The sequence below is a fragment of the Triticum aestivum genome, chromosome 5B, assembly GCF_018294505.1.
Source record: "Triticum aestivum cultivar Chinese Spring chromosome 5B, IWGSC CS RefSeq v2.1, whole genome shotgun sequence".
NCBI classification, from domain to species: domain Eukaryota; kingdom Viridiplantae; phylum Streptophyta; class Magnoliopsida; order Poales; family Poaceae; genus Triticum; species Triticum aestivum.
Genome location: NC_057807.1, coordinates 361,711,115 through 361,731,531, shown reverse-complemented (window position 1 = coordinate 361,731,531; position 20,417 = coordinate 361,711,115). Strand labels below are relative to the sequence as shown.

Below are 20,417 nucleotides of genomic sequence, written 5' to 3'. Positions count from 1 at the left end.
CGTGATGCAGGTCATCATAATGGCATGCAGCGCACGCTAATTAGTCAGCTGGCCGATGGGCCGGCCCGTACGCAGGAAAGCCAGGAAAATCTTGGCCGGGCGCGCACTAGGAGATGAGACGTGAGGTGGAATTCGCGCGTCGGACAGACAGACTGACTCAGAGCCCCGTGCAGTACTCCGCGGTGCCGCATCTGCTTTGTTGCTGCAACGAGATGAAAGATGCGTGCGCTGTAGCCTCGGCCTGTAGCTTGCCGACTGCTACGAGTGGATGGATGTGGCATAGGCAATGGCATGGCAGCTGCCAGCGTGAGCTGCCCCAGGAAAGCGCGACAGACGGTGTCGCCAGGTGGTAGTGTGTAAGTGTAATCTTGACCGGCTAGAGTGCATCGCAGTCCCTACGTGCTAGTCCTCCACAGCCCACCGCGCTACCTAACTCGTGCATTTGTTTCCCCGCAAAAAAAAAACTCGTGCATTTGTTCCCACGCTTGGGGAAAATAGAGAGTAGTAATATAAAAAATAAAAAATATTCCTTTTGTGATTTGTGTACTTACGATAAGGCCCAGCCGGTCTGGCCCGAACTGAACTAATGGGCTTCTTTCTTCTTCAAGGTTGGAGGTATGGGCTCGCGAGGAATTTGAGCCCAGAATGTGTTCACTCGCCCGCCGGGGAGGAAAAGCGGCCGCGCGAATGTTGTTTCGCCACTCCCTCAGTTTCCCTCTCGTTTCTTCCGCCACCGCACACCCAAATCGATCGATTCAAAAACAAAACAAGTAGGAGTAAAATCGATTCCCCTCTCCCCCCTCGTCGTCTCGTTTAAGATTGGGAGGTCCAGGGAGAAGCAAACGGCGGCGGAGCGGCACCGTCGCGTCGCATCCGATCGGCGCGAGTCCCTCCCGTGCCCTGGGATTGCGATCATCGGTACGCTCTTCTCGAGCTCTTCTTAGTTTTCCTTTTCTCGCTAGATAATGCGTCGCTACTTCATACTTCCCCCCCTTCGTCGGATCGTACTTCTGGTTTCTCCGTTTGATCGTTCCTGTCGAATGCGATGCGACCGGACAATCTGCGATGATCCGTTTGATTTCGCTTGGTGTGGATCAGGGGTGTGATGGTCCTGGTCCCGGCCGCGCCGGCAAGGAAGAGGAGAAATATGGGCTGAAGCAAAGCGGATATCATGTTCTTGTAGCATGCGTTCTCCAAATATGTTTATTTCCGTCTCCTTGAATGGTGTTGGTAGCTACTGTGCTCTGTAAGATTGTAATTAGTGTCTGTCGCCCTGCGGTTCTGCTGTTAGCTGTCTACTTCCCTCATGAATCTGACGTGTTGATGTGTTGCGCCGCTCGTGGAAAAATAATCTTGCGCCGCATTTGGTTTGATGCCTTGTTCCATGCTTTCGCTAGACATGTGATGTGTCTGTTCAGTCGCATTCTCTTTGCAACATTACTGTCCAAGTAAATTAGGACAAGTTCCATTACTCATGTGTTCTGCCTTTTTTGATGCACAGGCATGGAAGACGAGCCTCACAATTCCAATGCCATGGTTGACCAAGAGGAGAGCACAGGCAGCGCCCCTGGCCCAGTGTTCTCGGGTCGAAAGCCGAAGAGGCTCCGGTCGAAGGTGTGGGATGACTTCACCCCCATCTACATCGATGGGAAGCTCGCGAGGGCCGAGTGCATGCACTGCCACCAGGTCTTCAGCAGCGGAACCGGCAACCTGCGAAAGCACCAGGCCAAGTGCTGCCCCAGAGCCCAGAAGAGGGCAATGCAACACAAGCCCCCGTTCTTGTTGACCGGCCAAAACAAATCCTCAGACACAGCGAAGGTTGATCAGAATTTGTCTCACGGGGAGCTTGGGACACATGAGCAGAAGAATCTTGCTTCATGTGACACTCACACTGACAAAGATCGGAAGAATCAGTCGCATGAGGAACTTGCAGTGCCTGACCAGGACATTCCCACTGACATGAATCAGAGGAATCTGAAGGTTGGTCAGATTGAGCCCCATGAGGAACTTGTCAGGATATTTTCTGTGCACGGGTACCCGCCACCGATACAGATCCATGATGGATTCAGTAAGTTTGTTTCTAGCTTGAATCCTATGGTGAAGATGCCGGCCAAAGCTGACATGTATAGGTACTCTAGGGAACTGTTCGACAAAGAAAAAACCAAGCTGAAGGAGAAGTTGGCAGCTTTGAGCAGTCGGGTTTGCTTGAGTGCTTATCTGTGGCATTATGATCTGACCTCAGCGTTCCTATGCTTGAGTGTTCATTACATTGATGATGAATGGGAGAAGCAGAAACATATCATCAGGTTTCACTCTGTGGATCCTTCCTGCAATGCAAAGCAACTGAGCCAGGATATACTGAGTGCTATTGGAGATTGGGGTCTTCGTTACAAGGTTTTCAGCATTACACTGGACGATGTGTTTCTAGATGATTCAGTTGCTTCAGATCTCAAAGCCAGTCTCCAAGAATGGAACCTTCGCTCGGCAAACCGGAGCTCGTGTATGTCTGCAAAACATACCTCATCAATGTCTGCAAACCGTAGCTTGTTTGTGGCACGGTCTCCAATTCATCTAGTTAATCAGGTCATACATGTGGGGATCGATGAACTTCACAAAGTGATGGAGAAGTCAACAAAGTGTTCCAAGCACACAAAGGGCCACATCCCTTCAGCAGTACGGTTTCTGAACTGTGGATATGCACCTTCAGCTGAAGAGTGGAGCAACGCGCAACGTATCTGTAAGATATTGCAGAGGGTGCATATATACATGGATGAGATGAACACCTTTCATGGCCCAGCCGACCTCCTTGACCGGTTATGGGGTGCAAAACGAGCTCTGCATCCAGAGGATAGTTTTTACGGGGACAAAACAGTTTCGAAAGAGCTAAAGAAGATGCAGCAGAAGTTTACTGATGGTAGGACTAGGGTTCCTACCAGGCCTCCGGCGTAGGTTGTATGGACAGGGAGGAGGGGGACGGAGGCTGGAGCGGGCGCGCCGGCGGTCGGGCGCCATCGCGGCTAGGGTTGGGAGAGGCGGCTAGGGTTCCGGCTCCTTGGGGAGCCGGGCAACAGAAGATTATAATATCTTTATTGCTTGATCTCAAACGGTGTCTTACAACTAGTATTTATAACTTTAGCCTAAGATAACTTGCCTAAGATAACTTGCCTAAGATAACTTGCGGGACAAGCCCCTAATACTAATGCCCGGTGGGCCTCTTCCTGGTATAGACCTGTCCGGTCATAACATCTCTTCCCGCCTGCGCAAACAGCTCGTCCTCAAGCTGAAAGTCTGGATAGTGTTGGCGGAATTCGTCATGCTGCTCCCAAGTAGCCTCCTCCTCCGGAAGGCCCGCCCACTGAATGAGGACGAACCAGACGCCACGACGGAGCTGCGCCTGCAACACCTTTGCTGGCTCGGGAAGAATGCGACCATCGGCGATTGGAGGAAGCGCCGGAGGAGCCGCCGGTGGCTCGCCACGAAAAGGCTTGAGCAGCCCAACATGGAAGACGTCGTGGATGCGAGCGCGGGCCGGAAGCTGAAGACGATAAGCCACCTTCCCAATGCGCTCCAAGATAGGGAAGGGCCCGGCGTAGAGAGGGCCGAGCTTGCGCTTCGCACGCGGATCGAGTGACTGCGTAGAGCGGTGGAGAAGACGCAGCCACACCCAATCACCCACCGCAAACTCCGCCTCGCGATGATGATCGTCGTAGTAGTGCTTGGCCAGCTGCTGTGCCTGAAGGAGACGCTGACGAACCTCAGCAAGCATCTTGTCATGACTGCGGATAAGGTCACTTGCAACCTCCGTCCGAGCCGTCTCCGGGTCCACCGGAAGTATAGGCGGGGGTGGGCGACCATAGACCACCTCAAACGGCGTCGCGCGCAGGGCGGAGTGATAAGAGGTGTTGTAGCAGTACTCCGCCCAAGAGAGCCAATCGACCCAAGCGCGAGGCCGATCACCTGTCACACAACGCAAATACATGGCAATGACCTTGTTAACCACCTCAGACTGACCATCTGTCTGAGGATGAAACGCCGCACTCAGGCGAAGCTGGACACCCGTCATCCTGAAAAGGTCGCGCCAGACATGGCCCGTGAACACTGGGTCCCGATCACTGACGATCGAAGTAGGGAACCCGTGGAGACGGACGATGCCGTCGAAGAAGGCCCTGGCCACTGACGCCGCCGTGTATGGATGGCCGAGCGCGATGAAGTGGGCGTACTTGGAGAAGCGGTCGACCACTGTGAGAATGACCGACTTGCTGCCCACCTTGGGAAGGCCCTCGATGAAGTCCATGGATATATCCGTCCAAACCTGAGACGGCACCTCCAAAGGCTGAAGTAAACCAGCCGGCCTCAAGGTCTCCGTCTTGTTGCGCTGGCAAGTCTGACAAGACCGAACCCAGTCGCGGACCAGGGCGCGATCGCAAGGGATGTAGAAGTCGGCGCGAAGACGATGGAGGGTTTTCTGCACACCCTCATGACCCGCCGAGTGGGCGAGCTGTAACACCTGGTGACGGAGATCATCATGCGCCGGAACAAAGATCCGGCGCGCATGGAGAAGCAGTCCGTCAGAGAAGCGCCAAGGCTCCTCCAGGTCGCCGGCCGTGAGCTACTACTGAAGAAGGACGGCATCGTCGGCCGTCGCAGTGGCGTGGCGAATGTCGGCGAAGAGACCGAACGTCGGCCCGGAGCGGATGCACAGGGCCGCCCCGGTGGACTCGTCGGTGGAGGGAGCAAGGTCGGAGTCGCGACGGGACAGCGCGTCGGCCACGATGTTAAGACGGCCCGGATGATACTCGACGAAGAAGTCGAAGCCGAAGAGCTTGCTGATCCACTGGTGCTGCGGCACGGTCGATAGCCGTTGGTCCAGCAAGAACTTCAGGCTGTAGTGGTCCGTGCGAATGTGGAAGGATCGTCCCCACAAGTACGGCCGCCAATGACGAACGGCCTGTAAGGCCAATGAGCTCCCGCTCGTATGCTGCCAGCTTAAGATGGCGCGGAGCGAAGGGCCGGTTGAAGAAAGCGAGGGGCCCATCGCCTTGATGAAGCACGGCGCCGAACCCGGCGCCCGAGGCGTCACAGTCCACCACAAACGGGCGGTCGAAGTCGGGCATCTGGAGGACGGGGCCTGTCGTGAGGGCCCCTTTGAGGGCCTCGAACGCCGTCACCGCCTCGTCGTCCCAGGCGAAAGCGTCGCGGCGAAGCAACCGCGTGAGGGGCGCCGCGATGAGCCCGAACTCCCGGATAAATTTCCGGTAGTAGCCGGCGAGGCCGAGGAACCCGCGGAGAGCCCGCGGCGAGTGAGGCGTCGGCCATGCAGAGACGGCCGCCACCTTGTCGGCGTCCATAGCCACCCGGTCGGCCGAGATGACATGGTCGAGGTAGGCGACGGTAGGTGTCCCGAACGAGCACTTCGAGCGCTTAAGGTGGAGGTGGTGCGCTCGAAGCTCGTTGAAGACAATGGCGACGTGCTGGAGGTGCTCGGCCCAGGTGGCGCTGTAGATAATAATGTCATCAAAAAAAACAAGCACAAACGCCGTAAGTAGGGTCGAAGGACGTCGTTCATCAGGGCCTGGAAAGTTGCCGAGGCGTTGGCGAGGCCGAAGGGCATCACCAAGAACTCGAAGTGGCCATGGTGGGTGCGAAACGCCGTCTTGGCGATGTCGTCTGGATGCATGCGCACCTGATGATAGCCCGAGCGGAGATCGAGCTTGGTGAAGAAGCGCGCCCCATGGAGCTCATCCAAGAGCTCGTCGACCACCAGTATAGGGAACTTGTCCTTGAGCGTGAGCGCGTTCAGGGCGCGGTAGTCGATGCAGAAACGCCACGTGCCGTCCGTCTTGTGGACGAGAAGCACCGGTGCGGAGAAGGGTGACGTGGAGATCCGGATGATGCCTGCCGCGAGCATAAGGGCACACTGTCGCTCCAACTCATCCTTCTGCAGCTGCGGGTAGCGGTTGGGCCGAACCGCCACGGGGGTGGAACCCGGTACAAGGTGAATATGGTGGTCGTACACCCGGGCGGGCGGAAGACCCCGAGGCTCGTCGAAGAGATCGCTGTGCTGCTGCAGAAGGGGATCCAACAGGGGGTGCTCGGCCTCCTGGGACGCGGCGGCCAGCTGGAGGTGTGGCACGGCCGGCGCGGCGCCCCCAAGGCCGTCCCACCGGATGCGGCGGCCTAGCTGCCAGAACATCATCGTGAGCACGTCGAAGTCCCACAGGATGGGCCCGAGGGTCCGGAGGAAGTCCACCCCGAGGATGAAGTCGAAGCAGCCGAGGTCGATCCCTGCACAGGTAATGGAGAAGTGCTCGCCACAGATGGAGATGGGAACGTCGCGGGCGAGCCCATGACACTGGAGGCGATCACCGTTTGCCACCGTGATCCGCAGGCGCTCCCCGCTCGTGGTCGGCAGTGCTAGTCGATGCATGGTCGCCGCGGGTAGGAAATTATGGGTTGAGCCAGTATCCAGCAGAGCCACCAGCCGCTCGCCATGGATCGTCACCGGTAACAGCATGGTCCGCTCGCCACGGATGCCGGCAAGAGCGTGGAGGGAGACGACGCACGCCGTTGCCGTAGAATCCGCGGGCGCGTCCGCGGGCGCCGCGGGTGGTGGCTCGTCGGTCGAGTCGTCCGCCTCGTTGTAGTCGACCGTCTCCAAGTAAAATAGGCGGGGGCAGACATGGGTCGGCGAGTAGGGCTCATCGCAGTTGAAGCAGAGGCCCTGACGGCGACGCTCCTGCTGCTCGGCCGGGGACAACCGACGGAAGGTCCGGATGGTGGCCGAAGAGGTGGTCGCCGAGGCTGGAGGGGGCCGGCCAGGTGATGGTGCGGGTCGACTGGGAAGGCGGCCGCCCCGGCCGGCCGGTTGCTGTAGCGCCTGAGCCCGCTGCTCGAAGGCCCGGGCGTAGTACATGGCCGTCTGGAGGTCGGGGGGATCCCGGAGCTTGACGTCCACGCGGATATGGTCTGGTAATCCGCCCACAAATAACTCGGCGCGCTGAGTCGCGGAGACGCCCGGCGCATGGCACGCCAGGGCCTGGAAGCGGTCGGCGTAGTCCTGCACCGTGGATGTGAAAGGCAAACGACCGAGGGCCGCCAATCGGCTCCCGCGGATAGGAGGCCCGAACCGGAGGAGATAAAGCTCCCGGAAGCGCTCCCATGGTGGCATGCCGCCCTCGTCCTGCTCGAGGGCGTAGTACCAAGTCTGCGCCGCGCCTCGGAGATGATAGGACGCGAGCTAGGTGCGATCCGAAGCGAGCGTCTGCTGCCCTCGAAAAAACTGTTCGCACTGGTTGAGGGGGTCCTCCGTGCCGTCGTAAGTGGCGAAATCCAGTTTGGCGAAGCGAGGGGGTGTCGGACCACCGTGCCCGGGGGCTGCAGTAAACGACAGTGCATGTGCTGGGTCGGGTATCTCTGGGGCGTAGTTCGCCGAGCTGGAGGGACGATCAAATCGGAGAGAGGGCATCTGGTGTTCCGGCGCCGTAGTATACACCGGGTCCGGAGACGAGCCGGTCGCCCACGCGGGAATCGGCGAAGGCAAGGACGAAAACTGCACCTGGTGCAGGGGCCGACCAGTAGGCCGGGACGCAGGTGGTGGTGCTGGCGATGGCGGCGGTGCCTGGTGGTGCGGTTGCACCGGCGCCTGCGTCGTGGGGGCCGGCGGTGGCGCCGGGAGGGACTGCTGAGGCGGGCCTCCCAGCGCTGCGGTGGTGGTCGGCCACGCTGGCCAAGGCGTTCCCGCGGCCGGGTAGTGCGGCAGCAGGAGCGGCGGCGGGGGCGCCCCTCCGTAGGGCGCCTGGAAGGCCGGGGCGGGCCACTGTAGCGGCGGCGGCCCATAGGCGGTGGTGGCGGCGTTCGGTGGCGGGGACTGGTGCCCGGCGAGGTAGAGGCTGATGCCTCGGACGGCGTGGACGAGCTCCCGCAGGGTGCCCGACATCTCCTCAGGCGTGAGGAGCGGGGGCGGATCCGCCGTGGTGGTGACCGGCGCCGGCGCGGTAGTGGTGACGGTCCCGGACGTGATCGCCGTCATCGGCGCGGAGGTGGCCGGCGGCAGCAGTGGTGGGGCAGAGGTAGATGGCAGCGGCGGCGGTGATGGAGGAAGCGACATGATCGGCCTGGTGTCTCTGGATACCAAATTGGTAGGACTAGGGTTCCTACCAGGCCTCCGGCGTAGGTTGTATGGACAGGGAGGAGGGGGACGGAGGCTGGAGCGGGCGCGCCGGCGGTCGGGCGCCGTCGCGGCTAGGGTTGGGAGAGGCGGCTAGGGTTCCGGCTCCTTGGGGAGCCGGGCAACAGAAGATTATAATATCTTTATTGCTTGATCTCAAACAGTGTCTTACAACTAGTATTTATAACTTTAGCCTAAGATAATTTGCCTAAGATAACTTGCGGGACAAGCCTCTAATACTAATGCCCGGTGGGCCTCTTCCTGGTATAGACCTGTCCGGTCATAACAACCGAATACTGGAATCTCTATTGCTTAAATATCTGTCTACCTGTAATCATGGATCCTTCACACCGTCTGGAATGCATCAAGTCTTGTCTTCGTCCTAAGTTGTACAATTATTGTTTGAGGCGCGAATTGGACAAGGATATAAAAGAATATTTTCAGGAAGTGCATGACATGTTGATCAACCTCTTCTATGAATATTCTGATCAGGTGGGAGACACTAGCTGCACATCTGGACCTAAAAATGGCCGGAACATTCTTGTGAAGGGGGATGATACGCTGATGCAATATTATCATCATATTACCTATCCATTTAGCAAGCGTCCGATGGCAGAACTTGATCAGTACTTGCAAGAGCCACGTCCCTGCACAGGCGAGCAAACCGTTCTACAATGGTGGAAGGAACATAGCCTGACCTACCCCACAATTGCTCGGATGGCACGTGATATATTGGCAATACCAGCCAGTACTGAATGCAGTGTAGCAATAAGGACTGCAAGACGAACAATTTGTCAGTCTAGTAAACACTGGGTTGAGGAGACTGTCTGTACTCAGGATTGGCTCACATCTTATGGTACGACATACACTTGCTTTTCCGATTGTTATCCGATTACAGACCTGCACTAACCTCAACCTTTATGTTATCATAGGTTCTTTGAACGAAATGCCAAACGGTGCTCTTTTTGAGTGAATACTCCGACCTTCCGAATGTTCCATGTAAGCTGATATCCTTCTCTTCTTCCTAATTTACGTATGTAACATGTGCTACTAGCAATGGCTCAGTGTTGCCTTTCCACTGCAGTATTCAAGAACGGCAATGGAATCCTCTCACATGACTTTTGTCTAGACTTCAGACAATTTTGCGGCAGTGTGATAAGTTCATCCGATAACTTGGAATCTTTGGAGCATGCTAAGTTCATATATTAGTAGTTCTAGTTACAAATGGAAGTGGTCAGGCCTTTGTACGCCATCTGAGATTTATTTTGGCGCAAAAGTTAGAGCACTATTCCTTGTATACATTTCATCTGATTATTCTTGGCTGTTTTGTTTGGATGCTTACTCGTATCCTCTTCAAGCGCACTGCATTCACTCCATTTCCTCCAGCCCTATATTAGTTTACTTTGACTAGAATACTATTTGGTGGTTTGTGCGCCAGTTTGACTTGTTCGTCGAGTGAGGTCAGACTTCTTCTGAAACTATGATTCACCACCGTGCCTGCTCACGCTGCTCTCTGGTTTATATCATGTCCGGTGTTTCTGGTATATGTCTGCTGTATGTCTCATTATGTTAATATTGCATGTTGTACCACATGTCGTCGTCTATTGCATGGTTTACTAAGTAACTATTGAATGTCATAAATGTTTTTTTACTGCGTATTTTCGACTGCTTGTTTCTCTGTGCATTGCTTTTTTTTAAGCCTACTATTGCATATTTGTTAGTATTGATGTATAATGTGTTTTATCATATGAATCTTCTCTTTGAATAGACATCTTCTATATCTAAATAGGAGCCCCCACTACATGGTTTTCCTGCGTTTTGGTGAAGCCACGTCATCCACTAATGTCATCAATTTGATAAGCCGAGTGGGCACCTCGGCTGTGATTCTTTTTCAAGCAATGACAATTCCTTTCCGACACTGTGCACTCTCAACTTATTTTCTTCTGTTTTGGCATCTTGATGTTCAACAATCAATTGCTTCACTTCTTTGCCTTTTGTAACCAATGTTAACTCTTTAATTTGGCTCTTTATCTTTTAAGACCAAATTTGAATTAGCACTCTTGTGATCATCTTTCTTAACGTGATTAACTTGCTTGACCATCTCCTTTTTAGAGCTTTGAAACAATTCTTTTCAATTGAAACGGACTTTGACATGTGATTGTTCATCAAATGCTGGTTTTCTCGTAGCTGCATAATTTTGAGGAGATTGTCTAAAATAAGATGGAGGATGCGCTCATGAATTATACATGTACCATGATGGATAAGGAGAAAAATTAGCATATGGGTGTATCTATGACATTGATATTGGCGCCCCAAAATAAGGATATGAATATGCTGCATTAAAATTCTCACTTTGCCAATACCGGTCCTCAGATTTGCGCCTAGGGGGTGATCGTGATGTTTGCACTACTTGGCCGATAATCACTTTTTGCTTTTACTCTATTTTTGATATTTAGCTAGTAACTCTACAAAAGTAATTTTTTATTTCTTTTCTTTGTGCTTATTTTGGCCTTTGTTTTCTTTTGGTTTGCTTGCATTGATCTTTCATTTGCTTCCGTCCCCCGGTGGTTGGCGTCTTCATTGTAGCTTTGATGAAATTACCGCCCTCAAGAATATATTCGTTGTGCACTTGGACAATCTCTTTACTTGAATGCTTGATTTCATCACCTGCAGCTTTTACCTTCTCGTCTTTAAATGTATCGGCTTGAAGTAGCTGATGCAAAAACTTTTTTATTTGACCACTACTAGCTAGAAGACTTGCTATAGTAATAATGGCTAATGGTATCCAACCACATTTCTTTAAGATATCTTCCGACACTTGCACGAATTCTTGCGGACAACCTTTTTCATGAGAAAACACTCTTTTATAGAAGAGTATTCTCGATACATCATTAGAAAGAGCTCTCATTCTGTAAATATCATCAGTGGAACAACAACATGCTTCTGACACATTGACAATACGAGTTGTTGTAATCAGTTGACTTCCGATACTTTTGTTGAAGAAGGCGCAGTTGATTATTTGCCACACCTTTGTATCCCATATGTCATCAATGATAATGAGGTACCTACATAAATGTTTTTGAGAGTTAGTTCACAAATCAATCAATAAGATACATGTTCTAAGGATACTATTAGTAAAAGGCATCCAAGTGCAAATGACCAAGAGAACTCAAAGAACTATACGAACACTAAAAAATTACATATAGTGAATCAACAAATGGAAGATGAACTTCAGACCATAGTACAAACTGATCTCTGACATTATAGTTTACGAGTCTGGAATAAACACCGAGTCCGAAATAAAGCTGTTACAAATAAAGGAGTGTAACGAACAATGCTGGAGAGCAAGTCAACCAGGCATCATCAGTGCATAATAAAGAATGGTTCATCAGAGCGAAATGCAGGGTGTGCCCTACAAACTCAATGGTTCTTGAATTGGTGTAAACATGAGTGGACATAATGTCGGTTTCATCTTGTTGGAGAAGAAGGACGGATCAAACAGCAAGGCAAATGCAGTGTGCTTGACTGTATTGTTTGGAAAAGAAGCGGCACCGGAGTTGGAGGCACGCACGATCAGCGTCCCTGTCGACGAAATTTTCTTGCCCATGCTAGCTGCAGTGCCATGTTGAAGGACATACATGTGAGTGGCCCAGCTAAACAATACAGAAGAAGAAAACATACTTGATCCAACAATAGAAAAGGGCACCTATACTAGTACTACTAGTACATTGCTTGCAAATTAACAACTGATGTATATATATTTATACACCATAAGTAACCAAGGCGAAATCCGCATCGCAGCTTTGCTGGAACATCAGATAGGCACATATATATATAGTGCTATCAAAAACGTAGAGATGTGGATTGTGGAAGCACATGCATACAAATGGTTCGGTCAAATGTTCTGAACAGAAAATAAAAGACACAGGGTTCATCCAAGTATACAAACACATAGTGGGTTGCTCGCTAATCTGGACTACTTCGCATGCGTTATCTTGTAGTAGCATGCAGAAATGACAATTAAGGGGCCCTCGTATCTTTGCAGCATAAACCAAGAGGACAACGCTGAATAATTTTAGGCTTTAGGGGCCTGATCGATAGAGCTAGCTAGATTTTTTTTTTTGAAAAGGGGGTATTCCCCGGCCTCTGCATCAGATCGATGCATACGGCCTCTCTTATTAACCAAATAAAAAGGGTTCTGAACAGGAGTCTTACAAACAAAGGAAAAAAAAGGCAGCCTATAGCTCACATAGAGCATCGACTGTAAGGCAGAAATGAGATAAGCCACAAACCGGCTTGGCATAATATCAGGTAGGTAAACTAGATGCCTATCCTATTACATGATCGCCATCCAAACCGGTTGAAGATATCCCGCGCTACCGTCTCCCACCGGACAGATCCAGTAACCAAACGCTCCCTGGCCTCCGTCGGAGTGAGTAAGGACCAAGTACGGATCAGCGCCGTAGCCCGGAACAACACCTGCAAAAAATGAGTATTTGTTGTCCTGTTAAAAACCAAATCGTTCCTGCAATTCCAAATTGCCCATAATAACGCACATACTCCTACACGAATGTGTCTGGCTATTTCGGGCTCCATCCCAAGCAGCCACGCCCCAAATAACGTGTTTACCGATCTCGGTGGAGTAATATTAAAGGCAATTTGCACGGTGCGCCACAACCCTTGTGCCAACGGGCAATCCAAAAATAAATGCTTGATAGTCTCATCCCGATCACAGAAGCTACACCTAGTAGATCCTGTCCAGTTGCGCTTAACTAGATTGTCCTTTGTAAGAATAACTTGTTTATGCATAAACCACATAAACACTTTAATCTTCAAAGGAACCTTAACGTTCCAGACTTCCTTGGACGTAGGTATCACGGATGAATTAATAATATCAATATACATCGACTTGACCGTGAACACCCCAGTTTTAGTTAGTTTCCAATACAACTGGTCGGGCTGAGGATTTAGCTGCACCTCCATCAGCCTACGGACCAAGTGAAGTCATGCTTCCCATCTAGGTCCAACAAGCACTCTCCTAAACTGTATGTTGAGGGGAATAGACTGCATTACTGTGGCAACAAGAGTATCCCTACGCTGAACAATACGATATAGTGTTGGATATTGTGAAGCCAAAGGCGTGTCACCCAGCCACGTATCCTCCCAGAATCGCGTGTCATCTCCATTACCAACAAAACATTTCGTTCTGTTGAAGAAAGCGGCTTTAACCCTCATGAGCCCTTTCCAGAACGGCGAATCTGTAGGTCTCATAGTGACTTGGGATAAAGTCTTTGAGTACAGATATTTACTACGTAAAATCTGCGCCCAAGTTGCCTCTGTCTCAGAAGACAACTTAAACAGCCACTTACTCAGGAGGCATTTATTTTTGACTTCAAGATTTTCAATACCAAGTCCTCCTTGGTCCTTTGGTCTGCAAATAATATCCCATTTTGCCAATCTGTACTTCCTCTTAGACTCATCACTCTGCCAGAAGAAGCGAGAACGATAAAAATCTAGTCTTTTCCTCACCCCAACTGGTACTTCGAAGAAAGATAGCAGAAACATAGGTAAACTCGTGAGCACCGAGTTAATCAGAATCAACCGGCCTCCATAAGACATGAGTTTTCCTTTCCAACAGCTTAGTTTCTTCTCAAATCTATCCTCGATGCACTTCCACTCAGCATTCGTTAACTTACGATGGTGTATTGGAATACCAAGATAAGTGAAAGGAAGAGACCCACTCTCACACCCGAACAATTGTGTATAAGCTTCCTGTTCGTCTTTGGCTCTACCAAAACAGAACAACTCGCTTTTATGGAAATTAATCTTCAGCCCAGACAATTGTTCAAAAAGGCATAAAACTAGCTTCATGTTCCTCGCTTTGGCCAAATCATGTTCCATAAAAATGATTGTATCATCAGCGTATTGCAGGATGGACAAACCACCATCAACCAGATGAGGCACCACTCCCTCCACCTGACCGGCCTCTTTGGCCCTCCCAATCAGGATCGCTAACATATCAACCACAATATTGAACAGAATAGGCGACATAGGATCACCCTGTCTCAGACCCTTGTGCGTTCGGAAATAGTGGCCTATGTCATCATTAACTTTAATGCCAACACTGCCTTTTTGCGTGTACGTTTCCACTTGATGTCTCCAGCGCTCATCAAATCCCTTCATTCGAAGAGCTTGCTGGAGGAACGGCCATTTGACTTTATCATAGGCCTTCTCGAAATCCACTTTGAAAATAACCCCATCTAGTTTTTTCGTATGAATTTCATGAAGCGTTTCATGTAGGACCACAACCCACTCGAGGATGTTCCTATCCGGCATGAAAGCCGTTTGAGAAGGTTGAACTACAGCGTGCGCTATCTGAGTAAGCCTGATCGTGCCAACCTTGGTAAATATTTTAAAACTGACGTTGAGTAGGCAGATAGGCCGAAATTGTTCGATTCTCACGGCATCTGTTTTCTTAGGCAACAACGTTATCGTTCCAAAGTTAAGTTGGAACAGCTACAAGTGTCCCGAGAACAAATCATGGAACATCGGCATCAGGTCCCCTTTGATAATATGCCAACACTTCTTGTAAAACTCAGCCGGGAAACCATCCGGCCCCGGAGCCTTATTGCATTTCATCTTGGCAATAGCCTCGAAAACTTCCTTTTCCGAGAAAGGGGCAGTTAACACATCATTCTCCACAGAAGAAAGTTGAGGGATATCGCTAACCCTAGACTCATCCAGGGATACACAGCTCTCCTCTGGTGGTCCAAACAACCTTTTGTAATATTCAGTAATGTATGTTTTCAGGTTGTCCTGGCCGACTATTGTACCCTCATCTTGCTCCAGCTGAAAGATCCTCTTCTTCCTGTGCTTGCCATTGGCAATCATGTGGAAGAACTGAGTGTTCGCATCCCCCTGGACAACTTTTCTCACCTTTGCCCGCAATGCCCACTTTAATTCTTCCTCACGGAGCAAATCCTTCAGCCTCATCTCAGCCTCATGCTTAATATGAAGCTCAGTGGGTAACAGAACCGTAGTTTCTGCTTTTACATCTAAGGTTTGTATAAGTGAAAGGAGTCGTTCCTTCTCGACCTTATACACTCCACCTAGATGTTTAGCCCACCCACGAAGGAAGCTTCGGAGATGCCTGATCTTGTTCTGCCACCGCTCAATGGCACTTCTACCATAGAGCTAGCTAGATAGTGAAAGAGATTGCTGAAGCTAAGAATAGTTCAGTGCTAGTATCTCTCCGGAAACTAATATAAGAGCGTTTAAATCACTATATTAGTTTACAGAGGGAGTACTAATTAATTAATGGAGTTAGTATAGTATATCTGCCTTTGACTGACGGATTTGATGAATCGACCTTATCATTCCAATAATGTCAAGAGCGTTCACATTATGATCAAGCAAAGAAGAAATTCCTGCTCGACGCAACTGTCTTCCAAATTGCAGCTCGAGTTAAACAGATCACATACAAACTAGGAGTATAAAATAAAACCTCAAAAGAGCATCCATTGTTACGTAGACAGCATGCAAAGAAAGCTGTATGCATTGTTACTGGATCAGATACCATTTTCTCATTTTTCTGGGCCTTTTTTTCTACCAATTCAATCAGGCCAGGCCAGCTCAGTCATAAGTTATCTTTACGTAGGTGTAGCAAAGCTCTTTCATTAATCAGAATGACCATACCAGAGCCAGACTGATACTTTGAGTGACTGCATAAACCACTTTTTTGCTGCCCATTCATTGCGTGTTGCCGGATGCAAATAAGGCCTTGCAAGCCAAGTCAAGCATAAAGGAATGCTCTCCTGCTTTAGACTGCTTTTGTGCAATTCCTTACCTAGAGTCGTCACTGTGGTGACAGACTGACAGTGACACACACATAGAGAGCAAACCGGCAGCATGGCTGCTGTGGCAAACGCATCTAGCATGCATCCCGAGCTGCTGGAGGCGGCAATGGCATGCCATGGCAGCTGCAGGGAACTGACGAACCTTCTGAACGGAGGAGCGGCTGACGTGCCTATTGAGGTCGTCGTCGACGTCGACCACCCCGCGCGCCCACCAGCGTCGTCCTTGCTCCTGGAAGGGGTCACCCCAGACGGGGACTCCGCACTCCACATCGTAGCAGCCTACGGGTACCTGAAGAAAAAAGCCAGGGCAGTCTACGACAAGGCGCCGCGCCTCTTGGGCGCGCACAACGGCGGCGGCAGCACGCCGTTGCACCGCGCCGCCAGGGCCGGCCACGCCGCGATGGCCGCTCTCCTCGTTGAGCTGGCGAGAGGGGAACAAGTCGCTGGTGAAGATGGGAGGGTGGAGACGCTGGTGAGGATGCAGAACGGGCTCGAGGAGACAGCCCTGCACGAGGCGACCCGCGCTGCTCAGATGCCCACGATGGCTGAGCTGATGGCAGCGGACCCCTTCCTCGCTCGCGTCCCGGACGACGGAACCGCGCCGTTGTTCCTCGCCGTCTCCCTGCGACATGAGGAAATCGCGCGGGAGCTCCACGAGAGAGACAAGAAGCTGTCATACTCCGGGCCTGATGGGCAGAATGCTCTTCATGCTGCAGTTCTTCGAAGCAGAGGTACCTTAATTACTTCCCAACTTGGCGCATTAGTTTCCTCCGTTGTACCGAAATGATCAAGCATAGCCATGTTTGTTCTATGCCACTGCTGTGATCATAAAAAATGATCAAGTTTAGGGGTGTGCGATTTTCTTTCACACACGCATTAATTTCAGATTCCCTCTTGAGTGCATAGCAATTATTCACACCTAGGGTAAAGATTTATTTATCAAAGTCATTCTTCTACATATAACAATAAAGAGTTCTACTCAATGATCAAACATTTCCAAATGTACCTTTACACATGCATTTTTGCATATAGCGCTGTTTGACACAGAGAGGATCAAATTGCAGATATGACAGAATTACTACTGAACTGGAACAAGGAGCTTACTAAAAAAGCGAGACCAACTTGGAAACACGCCTCTACACTTTGCCGTATCATTAGAAACGGGCACACGTGGTATGCTTCCCCAATATGCCGTGCCAGTGGTAAATGGAACTAGTATTACAAGTTTTCTGAACGTAGTTGAAACACCAATGGACCTTACCATGCTAATATTGGAGGCGGATGCATATTCAGCATATCAACCAGACAAAAAGGGTCATTCCCCATACATGTCGCTGCTTTAGCGGGAAGACTTTCATCTGTCATCATCTTACTTTTAAAGTGCCCAGGTTGCGCCAGCTTACGTGACGCCCGTGGGAGAACTTTTCTCCATGTTGCCGTCACGAAGAAAAGATATGATATAATTCGGTATGCGTGCCAGACACCCATGTTTTCGTCAATTATGAACAAGCAAGATAATGAAGGAAACACTGCACTACATCTAGCTGTGGAGGTTGGGGACTGGTGGAGTTTCACTTGTCTCTTCGCAAACAAAGAAGTAGATTTTAATCTACCAAACAACAAGCAACATACCCCGCGAGAAATTTCAGTTAGCAGTACTCCAACCGGGTTGTACTGCCTGTCGGTAAACCACGTACATTCCTTTCGTTCAGTACCTTATTTCCTAGATTCAGAGAGAAATAGAAAGTTGATAACATGATATTGCTTTTTTTTCTGATCTGCAGCACTCATGGATTTTGATACAACAAGCTCTCATATCTGCCGACGCTACACTTCATATCTGTCGGCGAAATATCATGAAAAAGGGACCTAGTAGCCAATCTGACGCTAAGATTGATGCGGTAATATCAAACTCAACGCAATTTCTCGGCCTTGGCTTAGCATTAATTACAACAATGGCTTTTGGTGCTGCTTTCGCCTTACCTGGGGGTTACAGAGCAGATGACCACCTTAAGGAAGGAACACCAACTCTATCTACCGAAAAAGTATTCTAAGGATTCTTGATGGCGAATGCACTGGCATTTATATGCTCGTCTTTAGCCGTCCTAAGCCTTGTGTTTGCAGGAACACCTACAGTTGAAATACCCATGCGCTACATGCACTACAATATATCCATATAGTTATTTTTACCCAAAAAGGCTTTCGCCCCGCTTTATATATAAAGCATCGACCAACAACAATCCGGTACAAACGCACGCCATCACAACACACACACACACCCGAGGCAAGATACATAAGCGCTGAGCGCAGCAACACCACCCCAAGCACTACAAGAGCAGCCGGGTCCTTGACCGTGAACACGCCACCGTGAAGAGATGAAGCCGCATGTGACGAACCGTGGGCTCCAAGGCGGTGCCTTCAGGAAGGATACGACACCGGAGCGCCGCCACCGCCCGACCCGAGAGTCAGAGTTTCCCCTGGAGCAACACGACGGGCAATGATGGCCGCGACGACGCCTTCAGGAAGGGAACGAGCTTCGCCGCCGCCGGTCCGTCCGAAGATAGAACAGGTTTTCACCCCGGCTAATACTCACCGCCACCGAACGCCACACCCCGGTGACCATGCCGCCCACACGACCATGGTCACAGGGCAGCACCCAGGCACAGGCTTTGCCCATGAGCACCGTGACACCACCACCAAGGCCGCCGCCCCGGCATCCAAGACCTCGACGCCACCTCACCAGTTACCCAGCGCCACGCCACCTATAGAGACGGGTGGAAAGGCCCCACCTTTTGCACCCCTGAGCTGCCCCCAACCAGCCGCCATCGGCCCGTCCTGCTGCCGGGCGCGAGACTAGCGCGGTCCTGCTGCCGGGCGCGAGACTAGCGCGGTCCTGCTGCCGGGCACGAGACGGCCGCGGTCCTGCTGCTGGGCGCGAGACGGGCGCGGTCGTGCTTCCGGGCGCGAGACGGGAGCGGTCCTGCTGCCGGGCGCGAGACGAGCGCGGTCCTGCTGTCGGGCGCGATACGGGCGATGGACCACGGCTGGGAAAAGCCCAATCCATCGACGGAAGTGGAGCGCGGGCAACGGGGAGAGGAATCGAAGGCCGTCGCATGCCGCCTACGGACGAACCGACGCCGAAACATGCCAGCCGCCGTCGCAGCCGACTTGCCAAGCTACTATGGAACTCTCCACGGCCGGAGCAGCAGCCACACGAGGCCACTGCCCATCCCGCGCCGCCCGCCGGACTCCAGGACTGAATCCGCCGGGCATGCAGCCACCAGATCGGCCAGCGCACCGGTCCCACCACCTGCGGCGCCGCACACACCACCACACCTGCGCCGCCACCTCCCCCAGCCAGGACGGCCAAGGCAGAGGGGGCCGCCCGCAGCCGCGCCGCCCACGGCCCGCGCCGCCCGGAGGGCCAGATCCGGTCGACCACCGCATCCCGCCCCCAAGTACGCCCCCCCCACACGACGCCCGTCAAGCCGCCGCCACGCCGCCGCTACCGCACCGACGCGCCGCCGCGCTGCCGCGCCCGCCGTCAAGCGGTGCACCCCGACCCGCCGGCCTCGGCCCGCCCCGAGCTCGACGCGAGAGGGGACAGGAACTCCCCGCCGCCGCCGGCGACGACCAGGCTTCGCCTGGCCGCGCCCTCTTGCGGCGACGAGGGGAGAGGGGAAGAGGGAGGGGGACCCGGCCGGCCGCGGCTAGGGTTTCCTCCCGGTCGCGCGCGGGGCGACTCGGGAGGGGAACGGGTGGATGGATGATTATGTTGAGAGGATTCAGTTCCTATGGTTATCTTTCAATGGAGCCTTATCTTTGGGGACGGCTTTCGTATTGGCTATATACATCATGATCACCCCAGTTATTTCTGGAACTGCTACTATGGCCATGGTGGTGTTTTCTTCCTTAGAACTCCTCTACATGCCATCATTAGTTGAGAAGCTTGTTAAATTCATGATGGTGGTATGTGGTAGACTAGGAATATTGTCAGTAATGCTAAGATCGGAGATGCCGAAGGTAATGTTGCTTACAATTTGGCCACTCATGGTAATTTTTGGATGGCAAGAATACGCATGGCGACACATGTACCTGTAGCAGAGAAACTGGTCACTGGTCACTTAAGCTTGAAGCATGCTCAATCCACAAGGGGTCTTGTGGGCATGATTTCTACTTTTAAGAAGTTGCAGCGCATTCAAAGCCCAGCTGGGCACTGGATTGTAAGAAGAGGAGGCTATGTATTTTTTTTTACTCAAATATGATATTATATATTAATAAGCAAGATTATCGCTTGTTTTCTGGACTCCTTGTGTTGAGGTTGGTTCTACTAATTTTATTATTTGTGGTTTCCCCATAACGTCTTTCTTGTTTTCTTTTTCAATCTTATACGA

The 20,417-nt window shown here is 51.7% G+C and overlaps 2 protein-coding genes across 3 annotated transcripts; both read left to right on the top strand.

Annotated features, from left to right (window-relative positions):
* Positions 1-758: 758 nt before the first annotated feature.
* Positions 759-3,084, top strand: LOC123116137 (zinc finger BED domain-containing protein RICESLEEPER 3-like). Its single transcript, XM_044537138.1, has 2 exons — positions 759-918; positions 1,502-3,084. The coding sequence occupies exon 2, from the start codon at positions 1,504-1,506 to the stop codon at positions 2,947-2,949; it is 1,446 nt and encodes a 481-aa protein (XP_044393073.1). The 5' UTR covers positions 759-918; positions 1,502-1,503; the 3' UTR covers positions 2,950-3,084.
* Positions 3,085-16,063: 12,979 nt separating this feature from the next.
* Positions 16,064-19,541, top strand: LOC123116135 (ankyrin repeat-containing protein At2g01680-like). Of its 2 annotated transcripts, none has more exons than XR_006456956.1 (3): positions 16,064-16,754; positions 17,088-17,707; positions 17,808-19,541. XR_006456956.1 is itself a non-coding variant. In XM_044537137.1 (3 exons), the coding sequence occupies exons 1-3, from the start codon at positions 16,076-16,078 to the stop codon at positions 18,075-18,077; spliced, it is 1,245 nt and encodes a 414-aa protein (XP_044393072.1). In that variant the 5' UTR covers positions 16,064-16,075; the 3' UTR covers positions 18,078-19,541. The 2 variants fall into 2 exon arrangements, 1 of the variants encoding a protein (XP_044393072.1); XM_044537137.1 differs by having other exon boundaries at positions 17,412-17,707.
* The last annotated feature ends 876 nt before the right edge of the window (positions 19,542-20,417 follow it).

Excerpts from the sequence above, each read along its gene's own strand:
- LOC123116135 (XM_044537137.1), top strand. The coding sequence starts at position 16,076 with ATGGCTGCTGTGGCAAACGCATCTAGCATGCATCCCGAGCTGCTGGAG. Across the intron at positions 16,755-17,411 it reads TGCAGTTCTTCGAAGCAGAG|GTTGCGCCAGCTTACGTGAC; the intron begins GTACCTTAATTA and ends TAAAGTGCCCAG. Across the intron at positions 17,708-17,807 it reads CCGGGTTGTACTGCCTGTCG|CACTCATGGATTTTGATACA; the intron begins GTAAACCACGTA and ends TCTGATCTGCAG.
- LOC123116137 (XM_044537138.1), top strand. The coding sequence starts at position 1,504 with ATGGAAGACGAGCCTCACAATTCCAATGCCATGGTTGACCAAGAGGAG.